General features: G+C 36.5%; 1 protein-coding gene and 1 long non-coding RNA gene across 8 annotated transcripts; one reads left to right on the forward strand and one right to left on the reverse strand.

Moving 5' to 3' along the window:
* Positions 1-530: 530 nt before the first annotated feature.
* Positions 531-15,039, forward strand: pla2g4ab (phospholipase A2, group IVAb (cytosolic, calcium-dependent)). Of its 7 annotated transcripts, XM_042777944.1 has the most exons (20): positions 534-893; positions 1,438-1,523; positions 2,170-2,175; positions 2,489-2,612; positions 3,357-3,438; positions 3,603-3,751; positions 4,244-4,357; positions 4,568-4,605; positions 4,716-4,860; positions 6,846-6,982; positions 7,075-7,297; positions 7,414-7,528; positions 9,695-9,832; positions 10,521-10,610; positions 11,109-11,174; positions 11,565-11,747; positions 11,839-12,023; positions 12,242-12,431; positions 12,597-12,754; positions 14,699-15,039. In XM_042777944.1, exons 4-20 carry the CDS (start codon positions 2,586-2,588, stop codon positions 14,834-14,836), a joined length of 2,178 nt encoding a protein of 725 aa, XP_042633878.1. In that variant the 5' UTR covers positions 534-893; positions 1,438-1,523; positions 2,170-2,175; positions 2,489-2,585; the 3' UTR covers positions 14,837-15,039. The 7 variants fall into 7 exon arrangements, with proteins under 7 accessions (XP_042633880.1, XP_042633878.1, XP_042633875.1 ...); XM_042777941.1 differs by having other exon boundaries at positions 534-1,523; XM_042777943.1 differs by lacking the exon at positions 2,170-2,175.
* On the reverse strand, positions 10,604-19,108 carry LOC122148996. Its single transcript, XR_006162775.1, has 4 exons — positions 18,918-19,108; positions 18,730-18,833; positions 18,570-18,630; positions 10,604-11,146 (listed from the first exon to the last, which is right to left on the reverse strand). It is a non-coding gene; the product is annotated as an uncharacterized LOC122148996 (long non-coding RNA).
* Positions 19,109-19,219: the final 111 nt, after the last annotated feature.

Here is a 19,219-nt window from a genome sequence, read left to right on the forward strand (position 1 = left end):
ATAATAATAATAATAATTAATAATCATTTGATACACCCTCTGCTAAATGATCACATTAGTTTATGAGTTGATATGATGGTCAGGGTTAGGGCTAAATTATTGCTTAATTATTAAAACACATAAACAATAGTGTTTTAATGATAATAAAGCTATACTATTTTAAACATTCAAACAATATTAAATAGGTCTAATCGTCGTTACTAGCCTACATTAGCTTTTTGTAGAAAATGTTTAATACACTTCTTACAAAGATGTATGAAACCAACATAAATACATTACATGGCATGTGTTTTAAACGAGCATTTTTTTTTCTTTATATATATATATATATATATATATATATATATATATATATATATATATATATATAAAGAAATTCTTTATATATATATATCTTTATTTTTTATCACCTGTTGAAGTTCATAATGGAACTGCCACCTGGTGGCAGAAATTAATAACTCAACTGCGCAGTTAGTCCGCTAGCAAGAGAAACCTGTTTTCTGCTGACTGTTACCTCGGGAAAATCTCACTCTTTCTTTATGATTGTTTTGCACGAAAATTCCAGTGCACCTTTTTCCCTCCAAAAGACATTTGCTTTTGTAATTTTTTGTGCTTTATTTTTACAGCCTATGTAGCCTAACAAATTTACTCTACAATAAAGTGTAATCCGTCAGCAATATGAAAAACAGTGCACACAAAGCAGGACAAGGGACGATACTGCTGGACGAAGATAATACTTTATCATCATAGGAAGCCTGTCGTAGTGCCTCCTCCTCTTCTTCTTCTTCCTCTTTTTTAAATGATAATCTGATAGAAGCGCACTCTGCATAGAAGACGCATAGATTGATTCGCCCCCCTAAAGATTTCTGGCTTGAGGTGCACTCCAGCCCAGGGTAAGATGAAAGGGTAATTACGCTGTCTGTTGTTTACTGCAGGTAAGCTGTCGCTCATTAAACATAAACGTAATTTAAAAATAGCGGTGCGAAGCTTGAGGAAAACGTCGATAAGTGTAATCTATGGACAGTTCAAGGGCAATTTCCTGTTTTAAAAAGTTTCCATTCGTTTCTGAATATGCTGTTGAAATGTCAAAAGCACATCTCCGTTCATCTAAGTTTAAACATGCTGCATGAGTTTTGTGATAGGCCATATAACGGAACTGCTGACAGATGACAGATCTGTTTCAGAGCTTCATAATGTAGATCTTATGTGCAAGATCGGAGTAGCGCGTGTTGTAGTTGTAATCATTTTAATAAATAACGGATTTGGAGGCAGAGTTTAATTTTAATAAAGCTTTTATTAATAGTAGCCTATCCCATGCAGTATAATATAATAGCCTATATTGGTTGTTACTGTTAATAAGGAGAGTTTCGAGGCACTATCCTATTGATTTGATTTGTCTTCGTGTGTCATGTCTACGTGACCATGTCCATTCTGCAGTGAAGTGAACGTGCTCTGGCTCAGTGTAAAGATTACACGCTCCGATAAGCAACAAAAGCGCCTTTTGTCACCCAACTTCCAGTCAGGTCAGTGACTGATGTGTAGGCTATTTGTGTTTTTGTGTCGTAGTTTTTACGGATGGACTTGATTTAGCTAATCAGAGAACTTGACATTCTCCGTAAGGCTGATGATACACTGGGCAACTTTTTGAGCAATGTTGCCGGGCAATTTTGGGAAATGTTGACGTCAACGGGCAACCAGGTGAGACACACAGGGCCCACGACCGATCTTAAATATCCAGATAAAAAATTGTTGCCCATTCTCAATGGGAAAGTGCACAGGCAACATTGCTCAAAAAAAGTTGCCCCGTGTATCATCAGCCTTGCGCAATTTTAGCTTCCGCTGGATTGCACAATATTCACTCCATAATACATGCAATTATATTGCTGACTTCTAAGCACATATTCTGACTATCGTAGTCATTGCAGTTTACCAGTGTAGTAGCTACATGCTACTTCGTGCTCAGTGAGTCTCAGAATGTAGCTCAGACATTTTTTATTCTACCACAGACACTGTCTCTGCTGACTCACTGCACACTTCCCGTTTTTAATATGCTTATTTTGACTCATTTTCAGTACATCTATAAAGCTTACCCCTCCTCCTTCCTTTCTCTTTCACATACTACACAATATGCACACCCTTGCACCAATGTCCCGCTCATGTGGTTCTTAGTGCAAGGTAAGGATTACAATTTTCACAGAATAAATCATTAATGATTGCACTTTTTTTCTTTACTTTTTAAAGATTTTTTTTTTGTTGCTAAATAGAATTTGTATTTCTTCCACTTTCTTTACCATCCTAACCATGTCTTTAGTAAGCATATTGTTAGTTGTATTAGGAATACTTATGTCATGTACATGTTCTTTGTGTGAGTGTTCTTTGTGACCAATTTATATAACCCCAAACCTCTCTTTCCATCACATGTAATTTTATTTTAGTTTTGTCCCTATTCACATCATGATTTTTTTCTTCTTTTTTTGTGTGCATTTAGATGTCCAGTGGCATAGACACCTTCTCTGGGAGCAAAGTTCTTTGAGGCTTTACTGGGATAACCAGACAGTTTTGTCTAATTTAGTGGTGAAGGCACCATGTCACACGCAGATCATCACATTTTTGTAAGCAAGAAAAAAATTTCAGATTTATGCATAAGAATAGCAGTAAATGCCTAGACCAGTGGAGTGTGGCTTTCAAGGTGGTAAGCCAAAACATAATGCAGTTTGTCAGCACAGATGTTTTTGGGAAACTAGTATTTTGGTTTTTCAAGAACTTCTTGCATTTTTGTTAAGTTTACACGAAGAATGCTGATGTGCATCAGTGTGGATGTCATGATATGTAATTCATGGCCTTTTTTGGACAGGTTCATCGTGCATTTAAGGTAGAGAGACTTATGAGTAAAAAGCAAAATTATGTGGACTCATTTTGTAGCCTTATGTAAACAGAAACAAAGAAATCATATGCTACCAGCCGTACATCAAACTTTGTATTATGAAGTCAGGCTCCACAAAAATTCTCTTAAATTTCAAGTTTAAGAGAGACATTTTTATGCTTCTGGCTAACTGCCTCAAAGTGAAGATGTATTGGTGTGAAAAAAAAACATGTTAATAACCAGCCCACACAGTTAATCACACCAGCAAACTGCACACTTGTGGGCTTCACAAATGTTTTTGGCACTAAATTTAGACTTAGGTGTAAAGACAGCGATGTATTCTAATTAAAAAAAAGGCAAAAACTAAAAGTCAATAAAAGATTTTTCTGTATTTACAATTATAATAATGATGATAAAGATTATTATTAGTAGCAGTAGGGGAAGAACTAGCAGCAGTAATGGTGATTAGCTGAGAGTTCTGTGTATTTTTTAGGTTGAACAGCAAATCTCATACAAACTCAAAGTGAAAGTGTTGCGGGCTGAAAATGTCACCAAAGGACCTCTTGGAGACTTGTGTGAGTACTTATATTTTATACTTCTTAAATAAAATTTTAGGTACTTTAGGTACAGGCATTGTACCTCACACAGCATAATGCATTGCCTTGATTTATTATTTCACAGAATAAATCATTCATGATTGCTTCTAACACACTAACTAAACACACTAACATGCTTGTAGTGGATACCCCCGACCCATATGTGGAGTTGTTCATCCCAACTTCTCCAGAGAGCAGAAAGAAAACACAACATATAGACAACAACATCAATCCAGAATGGAATGAGGCTTTTGAATTCATCCTCGACCCCAACCAAAACAATGTCCTTAAGGTAAAGAGAAACGAAATTAATTTCTGTTCCAAATCTAAACTTAGTCAGCTCTTCTTTAATACCACTGTCATTTTATTAGTGTCATTTGATATTTACTACACAGCAGAGGAAAATAAATGAATATTAAAGGAGTAAAAAAATTTAATTTCTTGCCCACTAGTTGCACAAGATGGAAATTCAAAATGATTGTTTCCAAATAGGTTTGCCCTTGTTTACCATTGTTGAAAACATTAACCGTAGCTTAAAACTCATGGTATGTCAAGTGGCCACCCAAAAAACAGACCAATGTTATAAAGTGCCACAAAGTCAAAGTACATCAACCTCAAAATGTATCTGCATATTTAATTGGGATAGGAGAATTTTATTTATTTTTTTAACAATGAAGAAGTTACACACTTCCCGATTGCAGTACATTGACCTATCGTTTTGCTTTAATAAGGTCTTGGTATAGAGTACATAGTCAATGATATGGTTTCTGTCTCTTGTTTCCAGTTGACATTAATGGATGCTAACTATGTCGTGGATGAAATGTTGGGTACAGCTTCATATGACATCTCTAAACTTAAAGTTGGACAAACAGTACTGGTGTCATTTCTTATAGGAAAAGTAAGTTTTATCTATTCGAGGAGCACTTTCTCTTTAAAAGCATATGATGCATGAGTTGCTGATGTTTTTAAAAGGAAAACCGATCCTATCATATTTACTTTTTATAGTACAATAGCTTATATATAGATTATTATATTGTCAAAATCTAAGAACTTTCCTCTTCTGCTGATGTAATAATAATGTAATAACAATGTTACTGTCGTTTCACAGATGACCAATGTGTACTTAGAGCTTTCATTGGAGGAGTGGTACGTATCACAATGAACAAAACTGGCTTCTGTGAGTTGTGTACAATAAGAAATAACTTTTAGAGTTGAAGCACCACAAATCGTTTTTTTTTTTTTCCCACTGTCCTCAGCTCAGCAACGGACTTGCGATTCAGTCTGGATCTGTGCCCTAAAGAGAAGCTCTACAGGCAACATCGGCGCGATAGAGTCATGCTGGGCATCAAGAAATTGTTGCACATGGAAGAACCTTCCTCCCTCCCTTCCTCTGCTCATGAGGTACCACCCTTTCATTAGCGACTTTGAGCAATAACAGTTGATGGAATGGCAACGACAAAGAACGTGCGATTGCGCGACTTTAAGTGCTACTTCGTGACGTGTACATTGTAACGGTCTACCATGGGAGTACAGGTAATTTGCCGTAGTCGCTACTACGAGACAGATTAAAAGGTGAGTATATTTTGCATGGTAAATCTCGCTTTTTAGACTTTTTGGCATCATACAAGACGAAAAACTCTTCTTCTGACAATAAGTTGTCGTTTAATGCCAAAAGCACGCTTTCTCTTGCCTGTTTATATTACATTTTTATTACGCTAATGATAAATGACTGGATGTTTCACCGTCCTCTTGGTTGTTGTTGTTGCTGTTGCTTAGTGATTTTTACGCTCTTTGGCTACGGCAGTTAACAGTTTACATCAGATCGCCGTTGCCATTCCATCAGCTGTTGTTGCTTAAAGTCCCTATTAACTGCTTCCTCATGAAGGCTCATATCTGGAATCAGACTGATTCTGGTGCACTGTGATGATGTTCTATGTTAATGCCATTGTTCTTGTGAGCAAGAGGGGTGCGGCTGCATAAAACACAGTACTGTACATGTTTAATGCAGATGTCACCTTACTGTCATGAAGATAGAAACACCTAATAAAATACAGTAGAAAGCCAATACATTCATTACACAATACAAAGAGAAAATGGACAGCTGGGTAGTGCTGCTGACGCAGAATTCCCTCAACTCAGATTTCCACGTAACTTTAGGAAAGTCATCGTCTACCAGAAAAGTTATTTGGCAACATCAAGCAGCTGAGACAAAATACTCAAAATATTTGACCATTAAAGCTCTAAATAAAATAAGCACTTTGAAGACTGACAGTGTTTGGCTTTTGAATGATCTCAGACACCCTTCTTTATCAAGTTTCTGTTTTCTTTGTCACATTTCTTCTGCCTTTGCTAGTTCAGTCTGGACTCGGCATGTGAAAACTTACAGTCTAAATCTACTGTAAACGGGGAGTGTAAGATAATACCTGTGAGAACTCATAGGGCTTGTGTAATACAGGATGATTTCATGATAATAAAAAAAAAAAAAAAAAAAATGAAATAAATAAATGAACCATAGGCGGGAAATGACAAAAGTTGAACTGCTTTTGTGCATTTAAATGGAACGAGTCACATAGTCAATATAGTTACATTGCTGTTAGAAATGTTAACATTATGGCTAAGGATCCAGAGCACAAACTCAAAGATGCTTTGTTCACATCTTAATAATAATAATAATAATTCCTTACATTTATATAGCGCTTTTCTTGGCACTCAAAGCGCTTTACATAGAAGGGGGTAAAACGTTGTGATACGTACCACTTGTTAGCATATTAAAAATAAATATGATTTTCTGTCACTTGATAGCACCATGTAAAAACAACCTACATTTTTTTGGTATCAACAGTAGGCAAACTGTACACATTTCTGTTTGATATGTAATTTATCAAAGCCAGTGTTACCTGGTACGTTTTCCTTTTTCTTAAATCCACAGTGTAACTCAGTTAGCGGCCAATCTTTTCTTCTATGCTGTGATGTACATGATATGAAACAGATTATCAAAAAGAAAAATATAGTGCGTCCCTCAAGAGTTTGGAGGCAATTGTAAGAAAGGGGTTGGGTTTAAGTGGGCAAAATAATTGGAGATGTCCGTCAAATGTCACCAGAGAGGAGTCGGTTGTTTCAGTGGAAAGGTCGAGTTACAACTTATTTTAATCAAAAATGTCAAAAAGTGTTAAATTGAGTAAAAAACATGCATGGATAAATCATTCATAATCAGATTTATAACATGCATTTAGATTATTATATTGATCTCAGATCGTTTGAGGACACTCTTTGCAGTTAATTGCATGGTCAGTTTTTTTTGACTGATTTTTTTTAAAGGTACCCTTTTTTTAGTATTTTGGTAGCATTCTACTTTGTCACAAATATTTGCGTTGTCTTTTGTGCAGGTTCCAGTGATTGCTGTTCTGGGATCAGGGGGAGGTTTCAGGGCAATGGTCGGGTTTTCAGGGGTTATGAAGGCTTTGAATGAGTCTGGAGTTCTGGACTGTGTCACATATGTTGCTGGCCTCTCTGGATCCACCTGGTATGAGGACATTTAACTAAGCTTTTTTTTATCTTTGTATATTCATCTTTTCAGTTCCTACTCAAATGCTCATTTGCTGTTGTGTTTCACAGGTACATGTCCGCATTGTACTCCCACCCAGAGTTCCCCACTAAGGGCCTAGAGCAGATCAACCAGGAGCTGATGAATCGCGTGAGCAGTAACCCTCTCCGACTACTCCTTCCCAAACATATCACTAACTACGTACATGCCCTATGGAGCAAGAAGGCCACAGGGCAGCCTGTTACCTTCACAGATATCTTCGGGATGTTGATAGGTGAAACGCTCATTCCCTCTGTAAGTATCTGATCTTTTGGAGAGAGTTTCCTTTGTTCCTACCTTTTACTTATTCAGAAATACACAATACTTATATAAATACAAAGCCTCCAGTTCTCTTTCTGCTGTCTCAACAGAGGATGGACACCAAGTTAAGTGAGTTGCAGGAAAAGATAAATGAAGCTCAGGCTCCTCTGCCCTTGTTCACCTGCCTGCATGTAAAGCCAGATGTCTCTGAGCTTAAGTTTGCAGGTAAAAGGGCGCATATTTACATTTCCATCCAAACTGTTGGTCAATTAAAACATTAATGCAAAACTTTTCATTGCAAATCAAATTTTAACAATTTAACATATTTCTGAATGTCTTAATGATTATAATGTCAAGAATAGCTGATTATTTTGTTCCTGAAAAATATCATCAATCCATATCCATATCCATTGTGGCAAATAAATGTGTAGGGTAATAAAATACCTTGGAAATATACAAAGACTATTATCAGCTACATGAATGGAGGGGGATGCCATTTATAGTAGTCTGACCTGTTGAACTGCCGGGTGAGAAACCAGTTGTGTCAGCAGATTAGTGTAAGCATGTGAACAAGTATGTAAATGTCTTTTTTTTTTTTTAGTTCAGAGAATACTTGTATTGTTCTTCTAAAGCCCTAAGAAAGCCCTGAAGTGCCATACATTTTAGTCGTTTAAAGGTTTGTCTCTCAGTCTGCAATTGACCTATCGGTAAGCCCCGCCCCCTTAGTTACTGTTGTTTCCTCGGACAAACAAACGGAGTTGCTAACTGTATTACAATGACAGCTGTCAGTGTGAAAACCTTGTTCATATTTCTTTTGATTAATTTTGGACACAGAAGGACCACCATTCAAGTGGGAAAAATATTGTGGGTAATAATTTGCACGCCAAGGTTCACAGATCACAATGCAAGCAAGAGAAGCCTCATGTAACATTCGTCACAATCGCAGATGACAACTTCCCGGATCAACACCGTTCATGTATTGCAGGGTACGATTAAATTCATTTACATTTAACCAGTTTAATATGAAGAGACTTTGAAATGTAGACCTTCGTTTATGTGTTTTTGCCCTACACTGTAAAAGACGCGAGAACAGTCCGCTATTTAGGTTTGTATGGACTGACTAATTTTAATATTAGCTAGTTTTAGCCAGAGATACCTTGCTAAAGCACAAGATGACAATGTCGTTCTGCTTGAGCAGATGAAAATTGTAACTTAATGAGAGTATGACAACCAGAAAATGAATGTTTTTGTCTTTATTGGGATTGGGGGTAAATGCTTTGGGACATTTTGTTCCATTTTGTTTGGGTTTAGGAAATAGAATAAAACAAATTTTATTGCTTATCTTCTCTGGGTATCTGGAATCTTTTTTTTAAGTGTACCAGGGGCATATTTTTTTTTTTTTTTTGCATAAACCCCATAAAAACGATGCAAGCTTCGGATCTTCCAATGTTTCTCTATGGCACTGAAACCTAAAGATGTCCAAGTTCCGCTCCTCGTGCAACTGATACTCGACTGCCATTGGCTCATCTGTGTTCAAGGGGAGGAGCTTACCGATAGGTCAGTTGAATAGGCCACAGACATTCTCCTAATTCTGTTGCAATTGCCTGAGCACGTCATGCCTCGTGAGCTGTTGGCAGCTCTTTCTGGTTTAAAAAGTAAAGAATGGAAAAGTGTACTATATACCTTAAGTAAATAAATAAATCTTACCAAAGAACAGATTTATATCAAACGTGAGCTGCGTTTTAATGCACCTGGCTGTTTTAATAGAACATAAAGTCATTTATAATAAGCTTTTTTTTTTTCAAACATCACACCTGTCTCGGGTATTTTGTTTTTGTTATATACATGCATCAGTGCAGTTTGTATAACTGCGGCTGAATGAAAGCAACTATTCAGATACTGAGACACTCAAGAGAATCACCCTCACGTCACATCTCATTGAGGTACAAAAATAATCCTTGGAGACAGAAAGACATCCGAACCACTCCTACCTCCACAATAGACTAAAACTGTGATAACTGTCAAAACCTCTGACTTTCATTAATCATTTTTGTCTGAAAAAGCGTCAGTCAATTTTCTGCAGTCCCAATCACACAAAAGCTATTTTCTTTGGTTGATTCACGCCTTCGTCAAAAGTTATCAACATTCTCAGGAAGCTGAAATCTGAAAACTGCTTTTTTATTTGAAATATGCAATTTGTCATGTTTCCTGGAACCTAGTGTTGGTCTGATGTCCAAAATTATAATTCACCTGTATATATAATTTGGCTTCCTGTTATTATTGTTATCATTAGTGTTTATTTGTTGTCATGGGCATGTCTTGCAGATTTCTGTTGGTTGTGGATACATTTCTATTGCCGTTGTGTTTTGATTGGCGTGTTTTAACTGACAGATTGGGTGGAGTTCAGTCCGTATGAGATCGGAATGGCGAAATATGGAACCTTCATGACCCCTGACCTTTTTGGAAGCAAGTTCTTCAGGGGAAACGTGGTCAAGAAGCATGAAGAGAACCCTCTTCACTTCCTTATGGGTAAAGAGTCTTTGCTTTCTGGATTTCTCTTAGTAGTATGCGGAGAATAATAAGAAAGTAAAATTGTCAGTGTTCTTATGGAAATAGTGACACTATATAGTTGGCATATTCACTGCCAGAGTCAAATATCACCTGATTTAAAGGTGTTGGTTCAGTCATTTACAATATTACCATCATTGCTGTATTGTGATACAAGAAAAGTTAGTGTTGCACACATTAAAAATTCAGGACAGTCATTGTGACCATAAAGAAACATTTTTCAAAGGATGTATCACAAGATAAAGTTTCACTGCAGATTTACTGTTTATTTTTAAAACAGTGACCTGAAGATCTGCAAATGTATTTGTTTTCTACTGTTTTAACCTCACATCCTCTATAGAACCGTAGTTTTAACAAAGTCTTGTTTTACAATTTCATAATCTTGGAGAATAAAGACGAAGCTTAAATTTATTTTTAAAAAGCATAGATCATATTCCATCTATTATTATTATTATTATTATTATTATTATTATTATTATTATTATTAATTACTTAAAGCATCAAGTAGAATTGTGAAGTACACACCACGGTATTATTTGAACTTAATTTCGGATTTTATTTATTTTTATTTTTACTTATGATTTTGGTCAAATAATACAACATTATGTTTTAGTATATGGGATACAGTGTGTTTGTAAATGTTGCACAGGTGTGTGGGGCAGCGCCTTCTCTATCCTGATCAACAGAATTCTGGGATTCAACGATGTGACCAATGGCAGTACCATGGAGGAAGAACTGGGTATGATCACCAGCTTAATTACAGATCCAAGAAAAGTATTTGCATTGCCCTTCTACTCTTTAATGAAAACACATCTATTTTTATCCGCATGCCACAAAAATTCCACAGATATAGAATGTGAATGTCCTTCATCAAGTTATTTTCCCCTTGTGTGTTAAATGTATGTATTCTTATTAATAAATTAAAAAATATTCTTCTTGTGTCAAAGTAGCAATAGTGGAAGAATATGTTGCAGAATGATGGTGGCTTTAGTGTTTGCATGTCTGATGTAGGATGGCACCAAACTGTGATGTTATCAGACAGCTACACCAATGTGTGGTTACCAATGAACTTGTGCTTAAATAAAGCAACAGTTGTGAAGCCCACATAACATGCAAACACCCTGGCACACACACTCATTCTGGGATGATCTGAGAGATTGTGCTTATCTCAGGAAGACGTCTGTTGGAGCTGGTTTGCAGTGTGGCCTTGATGCTCATTTGCATATTTCTTCTACAGAACAGATCAAACCGGAACACATTGTAGGAGAGGACAGTCTAGATAATGATGAAGACCAAAATAAAGGTGAGATTTTACAGCATCTACACAACACATTAAGTAGCTTAGTGCAAACATTTTCAAACATTTCGATGCCACAGACCCCCAAAATGACCTTGGAGGAACCTCTTTCCTAAATTATAAAGGCAGGTATATATTTGCATGTATAAAGACCAAATTTATCCCAAGAAAAACGAAAACATTTTAATTATGTGCAAAATATTATTTGGAAAATATAATAATAATAATGTCAAATTTATTTTAATTCAATAATTGTATTTATTTATTTCACTCATTGTAAAAATGTTTTTATTTTTCTAGGAGCTTTTTTTTTTTTTTGTGATCCCACAGCACCCTATTAAAATATCAGTGCAAATCCTTAAATATAATGATTTTGGTTGTGTCTTAAACCTGCAGATGGCGAGTATCAGGCAAGCTGGATGCAGCGCATGGTTAGCTCTCTCTTCAGTGACTCAGTTCTTTTTAAAACACGAGAAGGCAGAGCAGGAAAGGTACACAACTTCATGCTTGGCTTAAACCTCAACGACGATGTGCCATTTTCCGTCAGTCCCATGGAGGATGAAATTGATGCGGTCACAGGTAAGAGTTCATGTTTGTTATGGTCATTTAAATTTACTGAATTAATCTCAAGTTAATTGCCTTGTTCTTTTCTAATTTTGGATGCTTTCAGACCCATTTGAGTTTGACCGTATCTACGAGCCGTTAGACGTAAAGAGCAAGAAGATTCACATGGTGGACAGTGGCTTGACCTTTAACCTGCCTTATCCTCTGATTCTAAGGCCTCAGAGAGGTGTTGACCTCATCATCTCCTTTGACTTTTCTGCCCGACCGAGCGACTCTAGTCTACCATTTAAGGTTAGTACTTGGGCTATCAATTCAATGTTAATTTATAATAAACAAAGAAAAAAAAATAACTATATATCAGTTTAGTAGTATAAAGAACCCTGCCACAGTAAATATATGTGATTTACTTTTATTGATTATTTAATCTGCATATGATGTAAAATGATGGTCATACATGCATAGACGATTTGTATGACACATAAGTTTTGTAAATGATTGTTCCTTTGTAGGAACTTCTGCTAGCTGAGAAATGGGCACGAATGAACAAACTTCCATTTCCCAAGATCGACCCAAGGGTGTTTGATCGGGAGGGAATGAAAGAGTGTTATGTATTTAAGCCTAATAAAGGAGAAAAGAACTGCCCTACTATCATCCATTTTGTCCTGGTCAATATCGAATTCAGGACATTCAAAGCCCCAGGTCAGTCTTCTTTGTGTTCGTGTCTGTGTTCTTAGGGAATTTTTTATGTAAAAGTCAGCTTTGCACATAGAAATGTCATTAAAAGATCAGACATCTCAAATTAGTCAAGAAAACTTGTAAAGAAAAAAAAAATCAAGATGTTTTAAAAGCGTGGTGTATTTTGAGGTGTTCCACGTGAGACGGACAAAGAGAGAAAATTTGCAGACTTTGACATCTTTGATGACCCAGAGACGCCCTACTCAACCTTTAATTTTCAGTATTCCAATCAAGCCTTCACCCAGCTACAAGATCTTATGGAATTCAACACGCTTAATAACATAGAGGTCAGTTTAGCTCAGATACTGTACATGCTGATTTATACGTTGTCTATATTAAAGGTAGGGTAGGCGATTTCATAGAAACTAGCAATAGCAAGCTATCTTTGCAAGCATAAGATCCCACCATCCCAACAAATAACTCTTAAGCCATGCCTCCTCCAAAACACATGAACGTGCACAGACAGACCAGAGGCTAACCAGCGACTCGATGAGAGACGTCGTTGGTGGAGGCTTGAATGCAACGCTGTCAGATTACTTCATATCTCATTCACCGGTGAGAAAACATTACAGCACAAATTGCATAATATTACAATAATAACGCCTTCCATTCTCGCTAGTTCTGCAATAGCGTAATGGAATACATATCATGTCTGTGCGAACAGGGTGCACGGAGGTATGCAAATATATGCATACCACGGACCCAGGGATTTGATTGGACGAACATTTTTTGGTCCTATGCCTTCCAGATGATATATATACACATTTAGACCACTTAACTTAATGATTGCTATTGGGATGTGCAAATATATGCCTTCATTTGATGATTGCTATTGGGATGTTAAAAGACTTAACCAGCATAACTAGACTGATAATACTACTTTGTTCTTACAGTTTCAATGGGAAAATATTTTAGAGAATAAAATTTGCAATATATATATATATATATATATATATATATATATATATATATATATATATATATATATATATAAACTTATAAATATATATAAAACTAAAAAATTATAAATGCAACACTTTTGTTTTTGCCCCCATTTTTCATGAGCTGAACTCAAAGATCTAAGACTTTTTCTACGTACATTTCTATGTATGTTGTGGGGGGGGGGGGTCCGAAAACCAGTCAGTATCTGACCTCTATTTGCCTCACGCAGTGCAACACATCCTTCGCATAGAGTTGATCAGGTTGTTGATTGTGGCCTGTGGAATGTTGGTCCACTCCTCTTCAATGTCTGGATATTGTCAGGAACTGGAACACGCTGTCGTATACACTGATCCAGAGCATCCCAAACATGCTCAGTGGGTGACATGTCCGGTGAGTATGTTGGCCATGCAAGAAATGGGATGTTTTCAGCTTCCAGGAATCGTGTACAGATCCTTGCAACATGGGGCCATGCATTATCATGCTGCAACATGAGGTGATGGTCGTGGATGAATGGCACAACAATGGTCCTCAAGATCTCGTCACGGTATCTCTGTGCATTGTCTGCCATCTGCCCTGTACAGTGAAAACTGGGATTTATCTGTGAAGAGAACACCTCTCCAAAGTGCCAGATGCCATCGAATGTGAGCATTTGCCCACTCAAGTCGGTTACGACGACGAACTGCAGTCAGGTCGAGACCCCGATGAGGACGACGAGCATGCAGATGAGATTCCCTGAAATGGTTTCTGACAGTTTGTGCAGAAATTCATTGGTTATGCAAACCAATTGTTGCAGCAGCTGTCCGGGTGGCTGGTCTCAGTCGATCTTGGAGGTGAAGATGCTGGATGTGGTGGTCCTGGGCTGGTGTGGTTACACGTGGTCTGCGGTTGTGAGGCCAGTTGGATGTACTGCCAAATTCTCTGAAACGCCTTTGGAGGCGGCTTATGGTAGAGAAATGAACATTCAATTCACGGGCAACAGCTCTGGTAGACATTCCTGCAATCAGCATGTCAATTGCACGCTATCTCAAAACTTGCGACATCTGTGGCATTATGTTGTGTGATAAAACTGCAAAAACAAAAGTGTTGCATTTATAATTTTGTTCAGTGTATATATGTATACACACACACACACACACACACACACACACACATATACATATATAATGTTTATTATAATATTGTGCAGGTTAGTTTTAATCAGTTTCTAAACCTCAGTGTTTCTTTTGCTTCATGTTTAGGCTTGTTTATGCTAGTCACATTTTTTAAATCCTCTATCACTGTTTATCTAGGTCATCAAAGAAGCCATAAAGGACAGCATCTTGTATAGGAAGGAGATTCCATCTCGCTGCTCTGCTTCTCTTTCTCTCAGTGAAGTACAAAACAAAAAACGCCTGAAGATGGTGTCCAAAGGACAAGCATACCAATAAGCAGGCGAAGTATGATGGCAATCTAGCCACAGGAAGTTTACAGATGTCACACATCTCATCATGGAAACAATTGTTTGTTTGTTTGTTTAACTTAAAAATAACTCCACAAACTGTGAAACCAGATTATCTGGTTTGGTCCCCACACTCCCCAGAATATTCTCATGTAGCCTTTTATTAATAAAAAGAGAACTGGTGAGTGACAATGAAAACAGCATTTACAGTCTAATTGTTAACATTAGATTGTGCAGGTGTTTTAGTCATTCTAGAAAGTATTTTATGAACTTCTATCAAGATTTCTAACAAAACCCCTAATTGTCACCGTCCCACCTGTGGGATGCTTGGTGCTCTTTTTTTGTTGTTGTCATTTTTCTCTATCAAATCTTTTAGTAATTATCATAAATTATATATCATTTGAAAGCTTAGAAGCCCAACTTCTAGTATGAAAACTAGTTGAAAACTATTTTGAAATAGGACATCGTGTTACCATGGAAATTGTACTTTAAAATCTCCTCCCCCTTATTGGACATTGTCAAGTGTCATATTACAAAATGCATTATAGTATTTTACAATTAAAACTTTTTATAATGTTGACAAAAAACATATTATTGGAAAGGTCTGAGTCTCAGGATTCCATATTTTGTGTTTATTTTTATTTTTTTATAGAAGTAATATTGAGAGAGAAATCTAGACATTTGTGACAGAAAAATGCATTAAAAAATTAAATGGAGTTTGGATGGCACCCAGTGGCTGTTTGTGGTATAACGCCCTAAATAAAGAAATCTCACAGGAACCTCTTTCATTTATATTTTCTTTCCATATCAACTTCAAATTTGGAACATAACTTATTTAGACATAAGACTTTAACTTCATACCAATTTTAGAGTAAAACCTGTTATGTAAAATATTTATTATATATTAAATAAAATATAGTGCATTTTCTTTACAGTAAACAATTTTTTTTGATACTTTAATTTAAAAAAAAAAAAAATATATATATTTTGAATAAAAATTAAAATTCAATTTGCAATAATCTGCTTATTTTCTTCTTTAAAGAGAAACCAACCATAGGTCTGGTTCCAAAGTGTTCATAAATTTAAGTTTGGATAGTGCACTTTCATGCCTATTTTAAAAATGGGGGGCAACAGTTATACATAATGAAACAACATGAGGGTAAGGAAATGATAAAAGAATGTTCATTTTTGGTTGAACTATCCCTTTCAGTACAAAATGATCCTTTGATTATAAGAATCGAAACAATCCCAGATGTGACCAAAAGTTCCTTTGGGCTTTTGGTGTGTTTATGTTTTAATGGCAACTGCTAGTACAACATCATACAAATCCTGATTTATGTTTTATGAACTGAGGGAGTGCCTCAACAAAAGAGCACAACATCTTGAGGTACAAAAAACAAAACATGAAACCATGGCAATCCCGTCAATATCCTGCTTCAGTCGGTTGAACGGGTGTTTATTTTATGTTTTTTTCTTGGATTTCAGTTGCCTTTTTATATATTAGAAAAACACCTGAATACTTTAGCAGATGCACTTATTCTCAGCATGATCTACTTTAGTCTCATCTTACACAATCACTTAAAATCATACTGATAGTTTCAAAAAATACCATACTAAGTAATATTATATTCCAATATGTACATATATTATGCAAAATATACCATAAATATCAATGCCTTTTATAAGTGCCACTAACAGTGTTATTTACCATATGTAGAAAATTTCAACAAGAAAACTGTAGTTTTGATCAGACAGAGACCATTTACTGGCAGCACTGGTTATGTTTTAACCTAGAAACCTAGTAATTATGCATTTCTGAGTCTAATCATGGCACAAAAAAGTAAAGTCATTCTCATTGCATAACTCTATTGGTTTCATTGTTAAGTAAGCATATGTTGCACAACTGAAACCACAGTATATCAATGCAACATCCATTTTCCCTTCTGACCTTCCCAGAAAGCACTTCAGCACACTGTTACAGTGATAACCTTACAGATAGGCCAACAAGGGTTGGGTCTCTGTAGTCAGATAACCAAATGAATGATTGGGTGTCAGATAAACTCCATCTGAAAGGTTCCACTGACACATTGAAATGATCAAATAATATGGGAGAATTCATCATACACTCTGCTTTTTCATATTGGGTTGTATCATGAGCCGTTGACATAATATTGTTGACAAATCAATAGCCAGAGAGCAGATTGCCAACTTTTACACCCTTATAGACAATATGCCGCGTTTCCACCAAAATTACCCGGAACAAGTGTACCAGGAACTTTTTTTCCCAGGAACTATTTTCACACCAGACCTGTTGCTTTCTGCGTTTCCACCGCGGTGTAAAGTAGGCTACCGTGAAGATTAGGCAAATAGTCTGGAGACGTAGGTCTGCGCGCGTTTCTCAATTCAATTCAAAGTACGCAAATTTCGGACTTGCATCCTCGGTAGTTTTCATTTAAACATAATAATAGCCGCAGAAATGTACTTAGTTCAGGGAAATGTGTATGTGTGTAAAAGAAACCAACCAATGTGTGTAAAAGAAAATGGATGTTGCATTGATATACTGTGGTTTCAGTTGTGCAACATATGCTTACTTAACAATGAAACCAATAGAGTTTTACCCAGAGATTTACCCAAAACGAATTATATTTTATGTTTAACCACTAAAGAGACATCAGAGCCTATACAGCCTACATTACAATTAAACGAAATATGTCAAATGCATCTTTTTATTTTCATTTTAACATAGATAAATTTAATAAAGACCAAAGATTACCTGTTAGATTTACCCAAAACGAATTATATTTTATGTTTAACCACTAAAGAGACATCAAAACCAGCGGGAAATGTCAGAAGGACTAGACGAGTTGAGACTGCTCTAGGTGGATACATGAGCACTGAGCTCCCGCTGATCGCGTGGAGTTGATCGTCTCCGAAATCGGAGAAACACATTTTAAAATAGGCGCTGTCTTTATAAATAAACCACAGATTTGTGTTTTAAACAACGACATTCTCGCCTGAAATACTTTTAAAATTACATTTCATGACACAATAGCAGTAATATTTTGAAAATGATCAAAATACATGGTGGTTGAAATCACAATGCTGCGTGAACTCAACCAATCAGCATGTTTAACGCCCAAGTCCCGCCCCCGAAAGTTCCGGAACTTTGAAAAAGTGACTTTCTGCAATGGCATTTTTTTTTACTCTGACCTTTATTTAGATACTGGTTCCTGCGGTGGAAACACACCAAGTACCAGCCCAAAGTCCCTACTAGCTCCTGGGTAAAGTTCCAGCAGTGGGAACGCGGCTATAGAAACTTGCTGATAAAATGAAGATTGTTTATTTAGACATTTGATGTTTTGAGGTTTCTTATAAGGAATGCCTGTGTTTATGTATGTCACAGGAGGTGAACGGTTTGTTATGCAAAGTACAAGGCTCCCATTTTAAACATCCAGCCTACACAGCTGCATCACAAACACATTATGTCCTTGTGTCTCCTGCACTGAATATAACAAAAAAAAGACATAGCGACACATTGAATTGCCAATGTCTTTAAACTCTTTGTAAAGATTAACAGTCCTAGTATAGGCCTACAGATGAGTGAGTCTTCAAAAGCTTTTTTTAACCTATTGTGTGCTGTGCCATATTGCAGATTGGATAATGTTTTAACCCTAGAGTTCTTTAGCAACAGACAACCAATAATTAACTGCCTTAGTGCTTACCTCAGTAAATATCCATGCCATCTACAGCTGTGGAAACATTCGCCCTGTTTAGCATTCAAAACTGAAACAGTTAAAAATGGCAATGAACTGCACTGTAAAAGAGACAATATTAGTATTCCTTTAAGTTTCATAAGACTTAATACTACCAAAGTGAACTTACTTGGCGATATTTTCAAACAGACCTGCAGTTATTAAAACAGGTCACATAGGCTATGCCAGTCAGATAGCCTATGGAGCCATATTCATCCACTGAATATTATTAACCTAATAGTAAATATACAAATAAGAACGTTAACCCAGAGTTTACGTTTACAGTGTGGAATCTCGAAACCAGGATAAATTACTAACCGAGCAGCAGTGAAACATGGAACAAAATGACCTCCTACAGTACATTACCCCTGGTTTCGCATGGGTTAACATTCAAACACCAAACATTTTAAGAGGTGAATGAAAGTGTTCTGTCGCCCCATCACTTGACCACCACTGCATATTAAAGTAGTTTATCACATTACATCTAAAGCAGGGGTGCCCAAACTCTGTCCTGGAGGGCAGATGTCCTGCAGAGTTTAGCTCCAACCCCAATTAGACACACCTGAACCAGCTAATCAAGCTCGTACTAGTCATACTAGAAACTTCCAGGCAGGTGTGTT

This window comes from Cyprinus carpio, chromosome A20, assembly GCF_018340385.1.
Source record: "Cyprinus carpio isolate SPL01 chromosome A20, ASM1834038v1, whole genome shotgun sequence".
NCBI lineage: Eukaryota > Metazoa > Chordata > Actinopteri > Cypriniformes > Cyprinidae > Cyprinus > Cyprinus carpio.

What these genes read in the sequence shown, in the direction of transcription:
- pla2g4ab (XM_042777941.1), top strand. Translation starts at nt 2,586, where the DNA reads ATGTCACACGCAGATCATCACATTTTT. An exon ending in GTGAAACGCTCATTCCCTCT is followed by an intron (nt 7,298 to 7,413) that starts GTAAGTATCTGA and finishes CTGTCTCAACAG; the next exon opens with AGGATGGACACCAAGTTAAG. An exon ending in TGAAATTGATGCGGTCACAG is followed by an intron (nt 11,748 to 11,838) that starts GTAAGAGTTCAT and finishes GGATGCTTTCAG; the next exon opens with ACCCATTTGAGTTTGACCGT.